Genomic DNA, 21709 nt, shown 5'->3' on the forward strand with positions numbered 1-21709 from the left:
GTCTCCCTCTGGGCAGAGCTGCTTGGACCTGGGGGAAGGGTAACATAAGTACCCTGTGGCTGCCACCAGTGGCAATGCACTGGGTCAGACCTGAAGCCAGTATGGTATTGCATCTCACCCACGGCCTGCAGTAACCACTGCCTGGCTACTACCTATATCCACTCAAGGTCCTATAGTTCTACAACCAGTCAGGCTTGTATCCCTTCCTCACAGCAGTGAGTTCCCCTCAGCCCTGAGCAGTTTCATCAGGCAGCCAGGGCCTAGAGTCAGATACTTTAGGAACCTATCCAGTCTTCTATTTTGCTGTGGCTGAGCTAGCACCCAAGACACAAGACAAAGTCCTTCCCTCTCTCCTCTCCCATTTCCACAGGCAGTACAGTCTCTTCCAAAGGCTACAACTGCCCCACACCTGTGACAAGTACAGTCTGGCTACTGCCAATATTCACTCAATGCCCAAGGGCTTTTCAGTCCACTTGGGAATGCTACCAGTCCTGGGACTCTCCTGTCAGGGCAGCAGGCTCCTTTCTAGCCCAAGGTAGGTCCAGAAATACTGCCCAAGAGTCAATACTGCCCAAGAGTCAAGGCCTAGAATCAGGGACCTTAAGAGCCCTCTTGGTGCTCTCTCCCACTATGGTTGAGCTGGTACCTAAGGTACAAGACAAAGTTTTTCCCCCTTTGTTTTTCCCCCTGCTTTTCTCAAACAGAAAGAGTCTTTCACCATTGCCACCACAGCTGGGAATGGGCTGGCTCTCACCTGAAGCCTGCACATCTCAGAGTCTCATCCAAGACCTATGGCATACTCCCTGGGTATCACTCTGGTGGTTATTTAGGGTCCATGGGCTCTATAGTCAGAAGGTGATGAATCCTGCAATGACTGGGTCTTTCCCTTCAAGGCAGCGGGTTTCCTCCTGGCCCAGGGTGCATCTAGAAATGTCGTCTGGGATCTAGTGTCTGGAATGGGAGCTTCAGGATTCTACCCAGTGTCCTATCCTACTGTGACTCATCTGCTATCCAACCTGTAGGATAAAGTCCTCTTTACTCTTCCTCTTCTCTCCACAAGCACCGCAAGCAGAGGGAAGGAGTCTCTCCTGGGCTATAAGCTGTGTTGCCTGGGTTGGAGGAGGGGTGACACAAGGACTGTCTTAGCTGTCCTGGCTGACATGCCACCAGATTGCTTGCTTGTTCAGTCCACTGGCCCTAAGCACAGCACAGCACAGCACCAGTACCTACCCAGGAATTGCAGTCCTTATGGCCTACACTGCCTTTCAAGTTTATTTAGCAACCCCGAGCACTTTGGCCCACAGTGGTAGGGCATGCTGGAATTCAGGTTTCAATTGCTAGGATGGGTGATTCCTCTCCGGGTAGGGTTAGTCTAAATGCTCCATCCATGGGTGTCGACTGAGATCTGCCTAGTATTGCTTTCTGCTGTAACAGGGCAGCACTGAGTTCCAATGAAAAGTCCCATAATCGCTGCGCTCTACCTCCCCCAAATGCATAGATTCTCTCACCACACCACGCTGCCACTGCCAGGACATAGGGGAAGGGTGGCATTGGGGATTCAAGAGAGTCTTTCCTACCCTGTTCAGTGCCTTTTTCAGTGACACAATGTTAAAACCAGGTACTGTGATTGCTCACCTGATTTCTGGATTTATGAAGGTGCTTTTTTGTGTGAGTAGTTGTTTAATTCGGTGTTCTTGCAGTGAGGACATCTGGTGAAAGCTTGTATTTAGCCATCTTCCTCTGCCTCCACTTTCCTCCTTCTCTGTCTTTTGAACACTCATATACAACTAGGTATTTAATATTTTTGTTATATTGTATACATTATTTTTATGGATGTTTACTAGGAAAAGTTTTTATTAATAAGCTCAGTCCACCATGTTATGGAAACCAAACTGTATAAATTACATTAATAAAAATAGCATTAATTTTTAAAACTCAGACACAACAGCATAAATATTATAATCAAAGTAACTAATTATGGAAAGAGCAGATTCTTCTGAATAATCAATCTATGAAAAATTAGGGAAAATGTTATCCTAGTAATCAGACTTCTCATGAAATTATTAAAGTTAATACCTAAATCACTTACCAATAGTATTTTGAAAGTGTCTTTTGCAATTTAAACTTTAACTTTTTTACTGATTTTTATTACAAAATAATTTCTATAACTTCTCAATCCTTGTTTGCATAAACGTAACTGCCATCAAGCTCTACCTTTCCCCTTATAGCTGGAGCCTGAGAAATAGAAATCAACCCTTAGAAGTGTGGGACTGTCCAGCCCGGGTTGCTATGGCAGCTGCAACACGGTGGGCCAGGCCCCTGTGCTGACTTGGGCTGGACCAAATCAACATTTGCTCCTACCACTGCTTCTTGGGCATGAATAGGGTTGTCTGCTTTTTACCCCTTTTTAAAGACCAGTGGAAATGCCTAAAAAGATGTATGTGAGTAAGGATCATCAAAGAAACAAGTATTAGTAACTCTCAAGCTGCACAATCAGAGGCTGAATAATTGGTGCTTGGCTACATGAAATACTGTTTCTTACTCCAGGTAACATATTATGCAATGAAGATTGTCAAACACCAAAAATGTTAGTGATGGCAATCTGAGAAGCACTTGTGGAGATTTATCCAATATGCACCATTCCTCCAACATGCACTCTTAATCCACTTTTGATAATAAAGTCCTGAAGTATCTAAAATGCAAGGATTGGGATATCTATGATTTTCAAACTATGACCTGTGGAGCGCTGGAGCATTTGGGGAAGAAATCTCAGGGGCTGTTGTGGGAGTGGTTCCAATGCTCACCATGCCCTCCTTTCAACCTAATGGCTTCACAGATTTAAAGTTAATACTTTTCACAAACCAGTCCACTTAGACAGGGCTTTACTATTGAAAAAAAAAGTTTTAACCTTACAATGACAGAAATCAAATTTTAGAAATTTCAGTCTTATACCAAAAATCTGCAGGGAATATAAAAAAATCATATTAACAACACTTAGTAAAGATAATATTGTGTGGCCTCCAAAATATCAGAATTTACTTCAGTTGTGATATGAAAACCCACAGACCATGAAAAAGAGACCAGCAGTTCTAACTTTTTGAAAATTTTGGAAACTTTTCTTTAAATAAACCTTTAGAAAAAGTCCAAACAAGTATAAACAAAAGCAGAGTTAACCTGATTTTTTTTTTTTAAGTGGGCTGGGCTAGGTGGCTCACGTTTGTAATCCCAGAATTCTGGTAGGCAAGGTGGGTGGATCACAAGGTGAAGAGATCAAGACCATCATGGTGAAACCCCGTCTCTACTGAAAATACAAAAAATTAGCTGGGTGTGGTGGCCTGCCAGTTACTTGGGAGGCTGAGGCAAGAGAATCGCTTGAACCCAGGAGGCAGAGTTTGCTGTGAGCCAAGATTGCAACGCTGCACGCCAGCCTGGCAATAGAGTGATACTCTGTCTCAAAAAAAAAAAAAAGAAAGAAAGAAAAGTAAGAATGGGACAGCTTCCTGTTCCCTGTTTGTTAGTCTTTCTCTGCCTGCATCTTATAATACCATTATCCTTCCCTCAACCAATTCCTCCCCACCTACAGAGCAACCCTTGAAGACAACACTATGAAAAGGTAAAGTTAAAGCAGTAAAAATACCTGTTTCTCAATCACCATGAAGAATATTACCATAATAATGTTAATACACATTTTTTCTAAAATAAAGAATATCAAATATGTAAACTAAAATTTCTATGTGTGCTGCATGCTTAGAAATCAGCTGCTTCTTTTCAAGGAATCATGAGTTGCCATTATTAAGAAGAAAAAATTCAAGACAGTGAAATGCCGTTATCCCCAAAACAGTATTCCTACTTATAAGAACAAAATGACTTATTATTGTAATGCTACTAACAAACTTCCTCCCTCCTGTCTGGGATATCCATAGAAAGTTTGTTCAAATAAAGATGTTTTGCATGCTTTTCCATATAGACTTTCCCCTCAAAATCCTTAAACAACAATAAAATATTCCAGAACAGGAAAGGCTTAGGTGATCTACATCAGGGAAAACCTACCTACATAAAATATTTCACCTAGCACTGGCATGTTGAAAGCATCTGATTTTCTTTACTAAGTTATATTTTCAAATATTCATCAAATCATGAACACATTTTACATGTAATGTTCTTCCAAAAATACACAGACAGGAGCTAACTACAAACAATTGTGTCAGAGAGAAAGTTCATTTCACTATTTAAAACCTGAAATCTGAAACAGTTTAAACATAATATTTTATTGTGTTAATTTAGTCTAATCTTCAATTTATTATAGTTACTTCAATTCTACTAAAATACAGACTATCGAAGTTAGCAACCAGATCAAAAGTAGTATCTTTGCATTCTTTGCCTAACCACAAAAACTAGAAAAAAAAAAAAACACCATATAATCAACCTAAGAAAGACTATTTCCAGCATTTTAAAGGTTTCAAATCTAGTAACCAAAATGTTCCTTAGGAGCTATGCTGAGCCTTCATATTATTATTTCTGAGTTAACAGAATAAAGAACATGCTACTTTTGACTTTTGTAATCATCAGTGTATTAAATAATTCCTTTCCAATTTTAATTACAAAAATGTAGTAATTTATATAAATAAAACAAATAAAGCCTACATGGACATATATATTCCTTTACTTTTTACATTAAGTCTTTTATACAAGATATCAGTTTATTTTTTTTTCTTAAGGAAAATCTACTCATGTGAAAGAAATTCATACTTTGCAAAATTGGACTGTTCACTACGGAACTTACAAAGGTAATAGTAAAAAAAAAAAAAAAAAGCAGCCAAACACTAAAATATGCCAATATTATGTCAGAAAACCAATTCACCATTGCAAGGAAGAAAACCCTGAATAAATTTTAAAATGGCAATTTCTAAAATGTTTGAATGCAAATAAGAATAAAATATTCAGTAAATATTACATTTTCCCATTCTGCATGTCTGTCTCATGCTTAAAGCATTTTATTTGTGGGCTCTAAAGAACATTTTAAAGAAATGACAAAAAAAATTGAGTTATTCCAACTCTTCCTTTAAATAATATGAGATTAATTCAACGTAGCAGATCTCCTTTAGTTTATAACTTCATTAAATCAGATAGGCAAAGGTTTACAAAAGCAGTCATGATATTTTTGTCAGAAGCATTTTCAATTATGTTGATACATATTTGATAGTTTGATATTTCACATAATTAAAAATATTTTAGAAAAATAATTCATTCAAAAGCTATTAAGTCTTTGTATGCTCAAGATACCACTTTGTTTTTCTTTGTAACTGCATTATAATGCAGAATAATCTTTCATACAAGTAAAAGAAATAATAACAACTTGAAGATAAGATTATGCTTAGGATATACTTTTTGAAGAAACATAAAACAGTATAATAAAACAGTACTATAAAATGTCCAAAAAAATACAGGAAATTGTACTTACATCCACAGCTCTTTTAATAAATGGTATCTGCGTGCCACTGTCCAGATCTTCATTTATGATAAGTCTCCTCGCCCACTGACCTGCCCTGACAACACCACTACCATGAATTAAAACCATCAGTTTCTGCGGATTTGTCAAAGCGTCCTCACTCATATAGATAAAACTCTTTGGTTCACTCTCAGTGGCATCTACCTGTAATTAAATAAAATGAAATAATAAATAAATGTCTTCTGATCAGGCATACACATAAACGAAAAACAACTAATGGTTGTTACAAAGTATTAAATGGTTACTATGGAATTAAAGAAGTAAAAAACAACTTTAACACAAAATTAAAATATTCAGTAGAGACTAACAATTATGCATTAGGTGGATGAGCCAAGACATGATAGTAATTTAAATATAAAATATAAAAAATATTGGTAATATGCTTTATTATTCTTGTATATTTAGTATTATAGTACCACTGTAAATAAAAATAACCATTTTTTTAGTGCTACCTACAGTCTAGCTGCTATGCTACCTGTTTTAAAAACATTATCTCATTCATTCACAACCCATTTAGGTGGTACTATTATTATATTAATTTATAGATAAAAAAAAATTGAGACTTAGAGAGTTTAAATAAGTTGCCCATAGTCACACAACTATAAGTTTTATAACAGAATATTGCACAGAAATAATAAAAAATAGAAAACAAATTGGAGAAAAATCTATTGGAAAATCATATATCAGCCAGGAATACCACTAAATTGTTGAAGGGAAGAAGAGGAACCCATTTAAAAACTAACCATCTATTCTATTCTTACCTGATCTATGTAAACGGACTTTCAAATTTCATTCAGACTGTGAACATAGGATTAAATAACAATTATTTTTACAAAGCCACATTATTTATGTACTGAACTTACTTTATAAACTAGTTACTTATGTGATAAAAAGTAAATATTTTTATCCATTTTGATTGTACTTAATATTTAGATTTTTAACTATATGATGTATGATTTACACTTGAAAGACACAAAACACTTTAATTTCCCAACCTTTTGTTACATATGCCATGACACACTTAGTGGTATTCCGTATCGGCAGTGGTCAGTAACTGGAAATGGAAGCCTCTGGATAGCCAGATCAAGCCAGAAGTTGACATTGTGAGGGCTGGCTACACACCCTCACATAAAGAAGGTCAATCCACATGCAGTGTAATGAAATAGCTCTTCACTTTGTCAACTGCGTATGTTCATACAATTATCAAAATAAGAAGTATACAAAAACTCTAGATGCCTAAAAGAACACCCTGGATTCTAAATATTCCCACTCATTATGCTTAGGAAGAGAAAAATAAAATAAAATATCTCTACTTCTAAAACAATCAGGCTGGTTTCAGTAAGAGATGGCTTAGGCATTTGTGCAAACAGAGCACAAATGGCAATTATTTCAGCAAGAGCAGCATGGACATGGGGCTTAAAGAAGAAATAACACCTTTTCATTGAAGTCTTCCCTGACTACCCCATTTAAAATTCCAAACATGCCCCCAAGAAGCCTGTAGTCCCTTTCCCTGTTTTATTTTCCTCCATGGCACATACCATGATCTAACACATTGTATGCTTTACTCTGTATTTTTGCAATTGTGTTTAATTCACCACCTGCTCCCTCCACTAGAATGTAAGTCTAGGCAGGCACAGAGTTCTCGGGTTTGTATCCACCTATAGTCTCAGAACCTGAAACAGAACCTAGCACATTGTAGACACTCAGTAATTAAAAAAAATAAAGTTTTGGAATAAGGAATCTTATCAAGCATCACCAGTGACTTCCTTTCGATAAAAAGCATTTAACTAAATACTGTATCCTCAAAATGGTTATAATACTTGCCTGGTTCAGAAAGCATATACCGAAGATTAAACTAGTACAAAATTATAGAGAATTTTACAAGACCTTTACAATGTTCAAGAATTAAAATGACATAATTTTATTAACAATAGCTAAAAATACAGGAAGAGAGATAGGAAATGTAACACAATCATATTAGCTTTACCTGCGTGCTACGACCAGAGTAAACAACTTATAATGATGACAATAAATATGACTAAAGCCACACAGGAAGATAACTGGATGACAGACACAGGAAAACCAAACCTAAGAAGAAAAATTCCCCTTTACCTAGAAACACATATGAAAATAGAATTACTGCTCAGTTAAAGAGGCTAAAAAAAAAAAAACACAATGGTGACAAGAACAAAATAAAAAATATTGAAAGCCAAAGCTGTCAGTGTATAATAAAAAAGAGGCCACAGGGGTTTCTAGTCATTCAATTACCAAAGAGTATGTCTAAACACGCACAAAGAAAAGTGCCTCTTAAAGTCAGTGAGGACTTAATGAATCCTAGAATGGCTATGGAGATGGATATCTATTTACCTTAATGAAAAAACCTGTAGCTACAGATATTCCAGTAGGTGCTGATCACTGTCTCTTTTTTTCCTATTTGACTAAATCCCCTGTTACCAAGAAACTGAGTCAATGTTTTAAGCAATGGGATATTGCCACTTTGAAGTCCACAGTAATCACTTAAAACTGAAAGAGATTTATTTTCAAATGATAAAAATCTATTTTTATATTAAAATGCTGCTCAGTGAAGAATCACTTGAGTCCAGGAGTTCAAAACCAACTTGGGCAACATAGTGAGACCCTGTCTCTACAAATAATCAAAAATTAGCTGGGCGTGGTTGTGCATACTTGTAGTCCTAGCTACTCGGGAGGCTGAGGCTGGAGAATTGCTTGAGACCAGGAAGTCAAGGCTGCAATGAGCCATTACTGCACCACAGCACTCAGCTTGTACAACAGAGTGAGACCCTGTCTCAAAAAAGAATAAAGAGGGAAAATGGAATCACATTTAAATAAAATGCAGTGGTGATAAGAAGAAAGATAAAAGAGGGAAAATGGAATCACATTTAAAAAAATGTTGCTCAAGAATTTTTAAGGGTCTACAAATTAAAGTAGCCATGAATAAATGAAAGTTTTACTTGAATATTGAGAAAAGCTGATTTTGAAAATATAAGAATATCAGAATATTCAAGAAAAACAACATTGAAAATGAATTTAATAATATTAATGATTAAGAGGTAAAAGCAGTATTTTAGCTGGTCATTGGCTAATATTCACCTCAGTTTACACAGAACTCTGACTCTGCACATGAACTACAATGTACTCTCTATAAAGTTAGTGCTAATTTTAAATAGTAAAATATCTACATGAATAAAATAACTCTTCTTCATTAACCTAATTATGTTTGAATATGTAGCTGTTCCAAGGTCATTTATCTTCAAACAGTGGTAATTTATTAAGCTAAGTTTTCATTAAAGAATACACATAAAGGTCTTTCCAGTGAACCACCTCAGTTTATTGACAAATCAACCCCAGACACCTTTTGGTTGGTGAGACTGCACCAAATAATTTTTAGCAGTTAACAATTCATTGTGGAATACTCATGAACACCATTAATTGCTGAAACATGATGTATGTAATACACTAAGTTAAAATTTGTAGTGAAGTTGTTAATTCATGTCTCCAGTATTCTATACAAGTATGAGATATTTCACTATAATTGAGAACGCTTTATGCCTATCTATGAGAGGCGTGAACTAAACATAAAGCATGATCATAATGTTTACTAGCAAATCATGAGTTCCACAAAGTGCTGTCATTTAAAAGAGGATTCTTTTTTTCTTTTAAAATAGTTTAAGACTAAAAGAGTTCATCATCAGGAAAAAAAAAGGTTTGAAGGTGATACCTATTTACATACACACACACACACACAAACCCACTCTCACTTTGAGATTTAAGAAAACTCAAGAGAAAAATAATAGCTATTAAAAAATAGTTGTGAAGAAAAATTTCACAACTATACCAAATATGTGACAATTTAAAGGGAGATATTAATTTTCTAAGACAAAATTTAGAGTTACTTTATAAGTTTATAAAATAAGGGAAACTTTATTAACCAAAGATGGGCATGACGCTTAAGTTTCATATAAACTTAATTGGCCCTTGCTTATTAGCTTTATATTCTAAATTTAAAATCAAAGGATAATCAGATTCATAATACAAAGTCCTCTTCCAACTAATTTCAAGTTTTCTATTAACAATAAATAATGAAAATCATATAACGTGATCTATACAGCCAATTATTTTGAGATTTGTTTTAGAAATTTGGAGACTGATGTGAGTTTAAGGATTCCATGGAACTAGAAACATTATAGAGTTAAAGGATTCAATATTAATTGTGTTGTATCAATAAATTAACCTACAGCTGTTTAAATATCATTCTTCAGAAACTCTGAAAGAAAGAAAATGAACAAGAAAGCGAAGTGACAAAATTCTTCCCTGACTTTCCAGAAGACCAAATTTCAATATATAGTTTTAATGGAGTAAATGCTAGACCTAAAGTCAAAATTGAAACAGTAAGTTTAAATACAAAAAAGGCTGGCATATCCATTCCCAGAAAGGTACTAAAATCTTGACATTCATGTGTTTCTTTAAAGGAAGAAAAGTTTCCAATAAACCAAGGGTTGATGTAGCTGTTACACAGAATAATATTTTATTGACTAATCGATCATAAGCACTTTAACAATGTCCAGCACCTAAAAAAAAGTTAAATAAATCTATGTTGAATAAATGAATAAATGAGTGAATGACTAACAATATGTTCTTGCACTTAAGGTTACTTACAGAAAATTAAATAAATAGGTTTCCTTTAAAAAAGAAACTAAGGAATCAGTTCTAGAGAGGGACACTATTAAGAAATCCTCAAATCCTCCATTCATAATAAAATAGCCCTATCCAAGGAATTTTTTAAATTCATGCAAAATTTCATGCAAACAAAATTATCTATATGCAAAGTGTTGTGCCTTAAATGAATTGCTTTTATCAACTCTCCCACATTCTTACATATCAAAAATCATAAAGGTGTCAGGGACAGCAAAGATCCTCCAATCTAGTCCAACCACCATTTCACAAACATGATTGCAATCTCTTAATTTAAAAGCTTAATATTTTATGGTTTACATTTAAAATAACAGGGGCTTGTATATTTTTTGTTTTGTTTTTTGGTTTTCTTGACAATTTGAGTCTGAGAACAAATCTCAAACTTTTTCACTCTGAAATGGCAAAATGTGCAAAATTCAAAAAACTGTTCTGCCAAAAAGGGAAGGAGCAGTGTTATGAAACAGGAAGCACCAGGAATGAATTTGGGAATGTGTAGAGGAAACAACATACTATGTGTAGAAATAAGACATATTTTAAAAACCAAGAAATATTTAAAGAGAGTGAATGTCTAATGTAATAAAAAGTATACTGGCTTACTACAAATAAATAAAAATAAATTATTCCAATGAAATGAGAAAGGGTACAGGAAAGGGTAATCCTTTTAATTGCATCATCATTTTCAAAAAGACTGGAAATCAGTATTTTTTCCTTTATACTGAAAAGTATTACTTTATAAGAGCTATTGTGCAGAATGAGATGAGGTATACTAATAAGCATTTAAAATTATTGATATCAACACAACAGAACTTAACATTTAAACATCACAATTAACTTAAAAACAAAAGTTTTCTTCAGAATTAAATACTATTTTACTTACAAATAAACATTTCATTTGGAGTAAACATTTCTTTAAAATTTGACTTACTGGAATAGATATTTTTTTCAAATTACAATCCTTTTCCAGGAGCTCATATACATACTTCGTGATGATCTAAGTAGGAAAGAAATAACACATTAAGATGCAATGTCATCCATTATCAAAACTGATATAAATTTTGGTAAATTATTGCTATTGTTCTGAGTAAATATCTCTTCATCTTGGAATGCTTTGATACTATATTAAGAGACTCCTAATTACCCATAATGGTTTACCTCCTGCTGCTGTATGAATACCCACGAACCTTGGTATTAAGGACTAGAGCCAATTAATACAGATTCACAAAAATATACATGACTTTCTCTTTTTCAAGGGAATACACTGAAAGTATATATTCTTTTTTTTCGGTGTTTCTAAAATTTGTTTCTCCTATTATTTTCCCAGAGGCACTATATCTAATACATTAATAGCACCTTAGTGACTCTGAATCTCAACATATCTTTTGTGTTCACTGAATCGAGGAGGAAAAAGTCAGAGGTATTCTAAACAGAAAAGGAAAACTCATCCAGAAAGTCAGGGACCAGTCAACATCACTGCTTATGCTAGGAAGAAACATAGTTCCTCTAGATGTCCATGTCCTAATTCCTGGAATATGTGAGTATGTTATGCTACATATTAAAAGAACCCCCACAGATATAACTAAGGTTTAGAACCTTGAAATGGGGAGATTTTCTTGGATTATCTGGATGGTGTATGTCTTTAAAGGTAGATTACAGAAGAACAGTGGGTCAGAGAGATGCAAAGTGACTCAACTGGGTGTTGCTGGTTTTCAAGGTGGAGGAAGAAGACAAGCCAAGAAATGCGGTAGCTTCTATAGAGTGGAATAACCTTCAGTGTACAGCAGTAAGAAAATGAGATCTCAGTCCTACAACTGCAAGGAACAGAATTGAGCCAACAACCCTTACAAACAGTAAACAAATTCTCCTCTAGATCCTAAAAGCAGCTTATCCACACCTTGATTTTAGCCCAGTAAAACTCACACAGGACTCTGACCTACAGAATTGTAAGATAATAAATTTGTGTTGTTTTAAGCCACTAAATTTATAGTAATTTGTTAGAGCAGCAATAGAAAATTAACATACTATTTCTATTAAGGAAGGCAAAGAGTAAGGAAAGAGACATCTGGAATAAAAGCAAATATTAAATAGGTGGTACTAATGGCCATTTTTATTATTATAATTTTTTTATTTCTTTTTTTTTTATTTTGGAGACAGAGTCTTGCTCTATCACCAGGCAGAAGTGCAGTGCACAATCTTGGCTCACTGCAACCTCCGCCTCCCAGGTTCAGGCGATTCTCCTGCCTCAGCCACCTGAGTAGGTGGGATTACAGGTGTGTGGCACCATACCTGGCTAATTTTTGTATGTTTTTTTTTTAGCAGAGACAGGGTTTCACCATGTTGATCAGGCTGTTCTCAAACTCCTGACCTTATGATCCACCCGCCTCAGCCTCCCTAAGTGCTGGGATTACAGGCATGAGCCACAACGCTCGGCCTAATGGTCATTTTAAAGAGTGTTTCTCCACCCCAAAATGTCTGCTTATCGATGCATAAAACCTCAGAGAATAATTTTAGCAGAAACATAATTAAAAGTCAAATTTTATGAAACAAAATCAAAGGATGATTTTTTTTAGAAAATTAAGATGTCAATTGCTTGCTTTGGTGCTGTATTCTGTAATCTAAAATAGATTCTTTATCCTGCTTTCTTCAAGGAGTCCAAAATTCTTTCTTCTATGTATACACATTCATTTCATTTTAGAAACAGTATATTAGATGTATGCTAGAACAGCTTTATCTTGGCTGGTAATGGTAATTTCAAAAGCTATGATAACTATATTAGAACTAGATAATAAAATGCTAGTTATTAAACTAATAGTATTCTTATGTTTCAACATAGAAGTTAAAATTATGTTCATCATACCTTCACTGGGAGGTAGTGGTACTGTAGATTTTTAAGAGTAAACTAAAAATGTGGAGGTTCAGACTGAACATAATTATAAAGTTACATAATGACCTGCTGCTTTAAGAGAAATAGATTAAATAAGATTAGCAAAATGAGTGGTTTAACATTTCTGAAAATATCCTACTATCTATGAAATCTCAAAATATCCTTATATTTGAAGTAACAACAAAACCAATCAAACTTAACTCAATCCAAATGAGTTCTACCACCATGAAAAATATTTGAGACACAATCTGAGAATTAAAAAATTAAATACTACTGACCTTACAAAAAGAAAAAAAGCTGAACAAACTGAAAGTCAATAGCTCCTATTAGATCCATCAGTTAATCCTCAATGTTTATACTACAGGATAATATAAAACAATTCAAAAACTCAGAAATTCTTTATATTTAGCTTTGAAACACACAATAGGGCAAGTCTATATTCTGGAATTTGCAACATATCAAACCAAATAATAAAACTATATATTAAGAATTGGAGAAACATTATTTAACTTGCCTAATTTGCTTTGATCTCCAATTCCTTACTGTAGGAAAAAAGCAACCCTAGATGAAGTCATCTACCTTATAGGCAATTAATTCTCTGGGTTCAGTACACTATACATCTCTAGTCGTCCTCCAAGATACAGATCACATGTCAACTCCTTCAGGTAACTCTCACGGCCTCACCCTAACCCTCCAAGATATGGCAAAGTGTCTCACCTCTATTGTCCTCTGGATATGACAAAATATCATTGTCTAACATACTACTCTAATTAATCTTTACCTGTCTGTTACACATCTTATAGAACACTACAATTTGGGTCTCCTACCTTTATTCCTTCTTGTATTCACAGGATACTCTGGCAAACAGAAGATAATTAAAATTGTACATGAATTCTCCTCTCTGTCCATCCTATCTACATCTTTTGAAAAAGATACAAGTTTAAGATTAAAAAAAAATTTTCTAATTGCTAAATCAAGGCTTAGGAAGAAAGCATCAAGGACTCATTCATTGCCTTCCAGATTGCATAGAATTTCAGTCTGCATTTAGAAAAATCAAAAAATGAAAAAGATAATTTCAAAAAGGAGATGAAAAAGTATTTCTGTCCAAGTGTCATCTGTGTTCAAATGTTCAGTGGGAGCTGTGTTTATAGATGGAAAAGAAAAGGCTTAAGAAGACTATGCAGGCTCTAAAATTATGCCTTCATTCTAATAAGAAACCGAGAAACTTCCGTTTTCTGGTCTGATGTATAAAGAGCTTGGAAGTAGGTACTACTGACCTTACAAAAAGGAAAAAGACTGAAAAAACTGAAAAGTCAACAACTCTTATTAGTTCCATCAGAGAAATGAGGCCACAGAGCAAACTGTTTCCCTGAAAATGGAGAGACAGACAAGCAGATATAAAGAATCAGTTTACAGGGTACAAAAGCTCAGGAGCAAAAGCCCTCAGCTGAAACCAGGACTAATGTAGGAACACATTAAACTGCAATGGACGAACTGCTAGATGGAGTGTGAACTAGCTTAAGAGCTAAAAACTGGGAGGACGTTCAACCTTAAGGGGGAGGGGACAAATTTTTATGAATTTTACTTCTAGGAGGGCTACGTAGGTTCTCACTATGAAGACTACATTAAAAACTCCCTCTTTTTTCTGCCAGGGGAAGGTGAAAAATAACAATTTAGAAATACTCCAGAGCTCTCTATTGTCTTTAACAATATCTGAAACAGTTCAAGAGGAACTATTTTACCAGAACCTAACTAACCTGGGGAAAGGAAATGCCCAACTCGGGCTCACTTGAGAGATGAGACCTAATAGAGGACAACAGAATATCTTCCCATCTACCCTAAGTTGTTACCACCCTATCAATACAGTTCCTATAAAATACCAGAAGATTACAGCTAAAATAACTCTAAGAGTCAGGTCCTTTTTAAGGACCCTAGAAAAACCCCAAGACAACAGAAGAGACAAAAACAAAGAACTTAGAGGAAATTGTATCCTCTGACATGCAGCTAAAGCAAACAGTAAACACAATCTAATGCCTAGCCAAATAAACATATAATCTCACACTAAAGACCTATTTACTGGCTGGCACAGTGGCTCATGCCTGTAGTCCCAGCTACTGGGGAGGCTGAGGCAGGAGAATTGCTTGAACCCGGAAAACGGAGGTTGCAGTGAGCCGAGATCGCGCCACTGCACTCCAGCCTGGGCAACAACAGAGCAAGACTCCCTCTCGGAAAAAAAAAAAAAGAAACAAAACTCTATTTACTTCATTTCCTTTCACCTGATATATCATATCAGGCTTTCAACAAGTAGTTACCAGGATGCTAAAAGGCAAAAACAAACAAAACCCCCAGGATCTATAGAGAAAACAAAACATCAGAACTAGACTCAGATATGGCAGAGATACTGCAATCATCATACTGGGAATTTAGAAGAACTCTGATCAATATGCAAAGGGATTTATTGGAAAAAGTGCACCACATACAGGAACAGATGGGTAATGTAAGCAGAAACATGGAAACTAAGATACAATGAAAAGGAAACATTAGATCAAAACCAGTGTAACAAAAATGAAGACTACCCATGAAGAGGTCCAGTGTCATTTAAAAGAAACACTGGAAAGAGAAATCTACTACACCTGGCAGTTTTCCTGGATTTCTTCTGATTACTAAGAAGCTACCATAAGATAAAAATTAAATGAATCCACAATGGAAAAGATAGAAAAATAATTGTGAGGTTATAAATTCATGGAATAAATCTGACTACCAATACAATAATGCCCTCAAGAAATTAGAGTCTGACTCAAATTTTTCTAGCTCAGAGTTTCTCCATGTAGGGATTAAAGAAAATTGTCAAAAGGAGAACAGGGGTGATCAATGGAAGTATAATAAAAATCACTTTTCCATGGACCACTTCCAAGAGAAGAGTTATATTCATCCTACTATGAATTTACTTTTAACATTTATTAACCATTTACTATATGCCTATCACGTTCCTCATTCATCTCAGCATTACTTCTGGTCTTTAATTAGATAAGAAGCCACCAATGATAACTTTTAGTTCAATAACAGTACTAAAATTATTCTAGCAGGATATAATTTAAGGGGGTAGGAAAGAGTGACATTAAGAAGCCTAGAAGGTATTACAAACCCTTTTGAGAAATAAAATGTAATATATGATAATATATATTACTACATAGGTAAGGTAAATAATATAAATATTTTAATTGAGTACAAATTTAAAGTTTATTTTATTACCAGATGTTGAAGCTTTCATTCTTTCTTCCTCAGAAGAAAATCTCTCAATAGTAACAAACTAAATTTGGCCTTATTGATACATGGCAATAACAATTTTTATTTTACAACTTTGTTAACTATGTAAGATAAAAAATTTCTATATAGGGCCTATTAGGAGAGGAAGAACATCAGCCCAAGACATAAAACACCAACATCCATACATCATCAGTCATACCCATCCCTACAGATGACACGTAAATGCTAAGAGACTCCTGGTTTTAAATGTAAAGGTGGATGAACTGAATCAAAAGGAAAACTCTCAAAGATTTACATGTATCTGTGAAATTTTATGCCTCTTTCAATCAAATAAAATCTCAGAAAACAGGCTCAGTAAGTACCTGAATTAGTAAAAAATGAACTAAAATATTAAAAAATATTTTTTAAAAGTTTCTAAACATTTGAAACATTTTAAAAGAAAAATAATTAAGTGCTTAAAACATTTTAAAAGAAACCATTTTTTTTTCCTTGCTTGTACAGCCATAAGTATCCCTATCTGTTACATGGGACACTGGGGTTTGATTTTCCCCAAAACCAAAAAAAGAAAAGAAACAATTTGTAAAGAGCCTTAGGATAACAAATTATTACCTAGTAGAAATCTGGTTCCAAATTATAGAATGAAATTTAATAATTTATAATGAGTACACTGAAGTGATAATAATATTCTCAGTTTTCTGCTTGAAATAATTATGTGTATCATGTTTACATTAAATGGATACTTATAAAACAGTTGAAAATAGTTTACTTTTACATAAGGATCTCCTTTTAACATTATTCATTTGCTTAGGAAGCCCTGGTTTCACAAATGAGCTCAAAGGAGTCAGATAAAAACCCTCAACAAAATAACCACCAAAGGAACATACCCCAAAATAATAAGAGTCATCTATGACAAACACACACAGCCAATGTCATACTGTACAGTCAAAAGTTAGAAGCATTCCCCCTAAAATGTCCAGTCTCATCATTCCTATTCAAGATAGTACTCAAAGTCCTACCCAGAGCAATCAGGCAAGAGGAAGAAATAAAAGGATGCTGGTTTGGCTTTGAGTCCCTAACCAAATCTCATCTCCAATTATAATCCCCACCTCTTAAGGTTGGGGCAGTGATTGCATTATGGGGGACATTTCTCCCATGCTGTTCTCATGATAGTGAGTGAATTCTCATGAGATCTGATGGTTTCATAAACAGCAGTTTTTCCTGTGCTCTGACACACTTGCACTTCTCTCTCCTGCAGAGAATAAATCCTTGCTTTCCCTTTGCCTTCTGCCACGATTGTAAGTTTCCTGAGGCCTCCTCAGTCACGTGGAATTGTGAGTCAATTAAAACCCTTTCCTTTATAAATTATACAGACTTGGGTATTTCTTTGTAGAAGTGTGAGAATGGACTACTACAGCATCTAAATAGGAAAAGAGAAAGTCACATTATCTCTCTTCACTAATGATATTATTCTATACCTAGAAAATCCTAAAGACTCCACCATATGACTCCTAGACATGATAAACAACTTCAGCAAACTCTCAAGACAGAAAATCAACGTACAAAAATTAGCATTTCTATATACCAATAACATTTAAGATGAGAACCAAATTAAGAATGCAATCCCATTTACAATAATCACCCCCCAAAAAAATCTAGAAATACATCTAACATAGGAGATAAAAGATCTCTACACGGAGAATTGCAAAACAGTGCTGAAAGACTCATAGATGATAAAAACAAATGGAAAAAATATTCATGCAAATGAGTTGGAGAAATAAATATCTTTAAAATGCTTATTCTGCCCAAAGCAATCTACAAATTCAATGATATTCCTATCAAATTACCAATGTCATTTTTCACAGAATTAGAAAATGCTATTCTAAAATTCACATGGAACTAAAATAGAGATCAAATAGTCAAGGCAATCTTAAGCAAAAAGAAAAGATAAAAAAAAAGCTGGAAGCAACACATTACCTGAGCTGAAACTATACTACAAGGCTACAGTAAAGAAAACAGCATGGTACTGATACAAAAATAGATACATAGGCAATTGGAGCAGAACACAGACCCCTAAAATGAAGTCACACACCACCAACCAATTGATCTTCAACAAAGTCAGCAAAAATAAACAATGGGGAAAGGATACCTTATTCAATAAATGGTGCAGGGAAAACTGGCTAACCATAGGCAGAAGAATAAAACTTGACCCCTAATTCTTACCATATAGAAAAATTAACTCAAGATGGATTAAAGGCTTACATGTAAGATCTCAAACTAAAAATCCTAGAAGAAAACCTATGATATACTCTTCCAGACAGTGGCCTAGGCAAAGAATTTATGACAAAGTCCTGAAAAGCAAATGCATAAAAAACAAAAATTGACAACTGGGACCTAATTAAACTAAAGAACTTTTGCGCTACAAGGAAAATGTCAAAGAGTTAACTGACAATCTACAGAGTAGAAGAAATTATTTTAAAACTATTCATCTGACAAACAATTAATATCCAGAATCTATAAGGTGCTTAAACAATTGAGCAACGAAAAAAGAACTCCATCAAAAAGTCGGCAAAGGCCCACTTTTGAACAGTTCTCAAAAGAGATATACAAGCAGCCAACAAACATGAAAAAAAATGCTCAAATCACTAATCACCAGAGAGATGCAAATCAAAGTGATGATGAGATACCTTCTCACACTATTCAGAATGACTGTTATTCAAAAGCCAGAAAATAAAAGATGTTGGAAAGGCTGCAGAGGAAAGAGAACACTTATAAACTATTGGTGGGAATGTAAGTTAGCCCCTGTGGAAAGCAGTTTGTAGATTTCTGAAAGAACTAAGTATGGACTCAGCATTCAAACCAGCAATCCCATTACTGTGTATACAACCAAAGAAAAACATATTATTCTACCAAAAAGATACCTGCACTCACATGTTTACTGTAGCACTATTCACAATAGCAAAGACATAGAGTCAACCCAAGTGTCCGTCGATAGTGTGGATTGAATAAAGAAAATGTGGTACACATACACGATGGAATATTCTGCAGCCATAAAAAAGAATGAAATCATGTCCTTTGCAGCACAATGGATGCAGCTGGAGATCATTATCCTAGGTGAATTAATGCAGAAACAGAAAACCAAATACTACATGTTCTCACTTATAAGTGAGAGCTAAACATTGAGTACACATGGATACAAAGATGGGAATAAACACTAGGGAATCCAGTGCTTATTGCAGAAGAAGGGAAGAAAGGAGGGGAGGGAGGGGTTGAAAAACTACCTATCAGGTACTATGTTCACTAGTTGGGTGATGAAATTATTAGAAGCCCAAACCTCAGCATCTTACAATATATCCATGTAAGAAACTGGCACATGTACCCCTGAATCCAAAATAAAAATAAATAAAATATTCCTTCTATATTAAAAAAAATAAAATATACCAACATTATAGATACCAGTGGCTGGAATGGGTGGGTCAGGAGTTGGGGGTGGGATGAAGAAGAGGGTAGTTAATGGATACAAACATACAATTAGATAGAAGGTAAAAATTCTAATGTTCGATAGCAGAGTAGGGCGATCATGGTTAGCAATAATGTACTGCATAGTAAATACACTGAAATGATAAATAAGGTGACAGATACCCAGATACACTGAAATGATAAATACGCAAGGTGACAGATACCCAGATACACTGAAATGATAAATACTCAAGGTGACAGATACCCAGATACCCTGTCTTGATCATTACAAATTCTATGCACATAACAAAGTAGCACAAGTACCCCATAAATATGTAAAATAATATGTATCAATAAAAGGAAATGAAAACCCGTACTTTTCAAAAACCAGTCTTACTCATTTAATCACTAAATAGACCAACTGCAATTGGTAGGAGAATTTAGCTTTGAGCAATGACCTGATCAAAATGTGTTTATCCCCAGTGCAGTACATAAGGAACATTCACAAAGTATATTTACCTTCGGGGCCAAGAAGTTTATGGTTCAATGGAAACAAATTTAGTATTACACCAGTAACATAGTTATGTATTAAAAAAACATTAAAATACAAGTATTAAAAGTTAATAAGCAGGTGAAATCTATATATTGAATTTAATATTACAGGTTTTTCTTTTTACATTTTACAAAATGAGAAAATTTATCACTATTATTGCTTAACAACAACAACAACAAAAAGCAAATACTGATGATCAAATACTAAATAACCACTCTTAGAAAATATTAAATTTTGATATTTTTACCAAAAAGCTTGCATGCATAATTCGGCTTACTTTGTACTTCTTCCTGCTCTTATGTTTTAGATAAATGCCTCATATATCACATTAAAAACGTTTTGTTTTGTTGTTGTTTTTAACTCATGCTGGCAAGTTTAATTCTTTGTAGTTACTGAATCATTTCATTCTGTACCTTATCTTACTGTCTTTTTCTTTCTCTTCTTATCTTTTAATAGGTTAAGTTTTCTTTATTTCTCTCTAGTATAAAAGTGATATATTCTGGTTCTATTAATCTAGTGTCATCCTTATAGTTTTAACATGAATATTTAGCATACTTACATCTAAAATTAATCCCTCTTTTGTTTTCTTGGATAATTCAAAGACTTTATAGAGATTTACCCCATGTTTTTAATGCATCTTAACTCCTTCAAGTTATTTTTAAACAGTGTATTTTTCTGCCTTGGTTTTGTATTTGTTGTTGTTTATTATTGTTGTCGCTTTGTATAGCTAAAGTTCCTTTAGACTGCTCAAAGTCTTATCAATTCCATTGCTCAGCATTCCTTCTTAGTTGTATCTCACTCTCTTATTATTTCAGTTTGCTCCTTTGGCAGCTCTTTAGCAAAAGGTAAACTGTCAGTCTTTGTCTAAAAATATATGAGTCTGAATTTAATTTTAAATGATAGTTTTATTTGAGCATACAATTCTGGATCAGTATTTATTTCCTCTGGTGTCTTCTGGTATCCACAGTTGTTAATGTTTCTGCTGTCAGCCTAGCTGAGGTTGTAGATAATCAGCCTTCATTATCTGCTTTCTTTTATAATCTTTCCTATGCCTTTGATGTGCCACAGATTCACTATGTTATCCAGGGGCAGGTTCAGTCTTATTAATCCTCTTGAGGACTCAATATAGTTCCTGACTCTTTCATCAATTCTAGACAATTCACAGATAATATTTCTTCAAATATTTCCTCTTTCTTTTTCTAGAACTCCTATTAAATACATGCCAAACATTTTTCATTCTATTATCCCTATTATAAGCTCTCTTTCACATTTTCCATCTCTTTTTAAAATCTCTCCGATCTGTATACTAAGTAATTTTATTGAGGTTATT

At 34.4% G+C, this 21709-nt stretch overlaps 1 protein-coding gene across 15 annotated transcripts in view; it reads right to left on the minus strand.

Annotated features, from left to right (window-relative positions):
• The window catches only part of ARB2A (ARB2 cotranscriptional regulator A), a 508497-nt gene that overhangs the window by 351474 nt on the left and 135314 nt on the right, over positions 1-21709 (minus strand). For all 15 annotated transcript variants that reach the window (XM_064376141.1, XM_021665393.2, XM_064376139.1 and 12 more), the window contains 2 exons: positions 11148-11213; positions 5462-5653 (listed from right to left, as the gene is read on the minus strand). In XM_064376141.1, coding sequence (XP_064232211.1) covers positions 5462-5653; positions 11148-11213 — 258 coding nt within the window. The remainder of the gene's footprint in view (positions 1-5461; positions 5654-11147; positions 11214-21709) is intronic.

This window comes from Aotus nancymaae, unplaced genomic scaffold (genome assembly GCF_030222135.1).
Source record: "Aotus nancymaae isolate 86718 unplaced genomic scaffold, 86718_ANA_hifiasm-v0.15.2.pri h1tg000014l, whole genome shotgun sequence".
Taxonomy (NCBI): Eukaryota; Metazoa; Chordata; class Mammalia; order Primates; family Aotidae; genus Aotus; species Aotus nancymaae.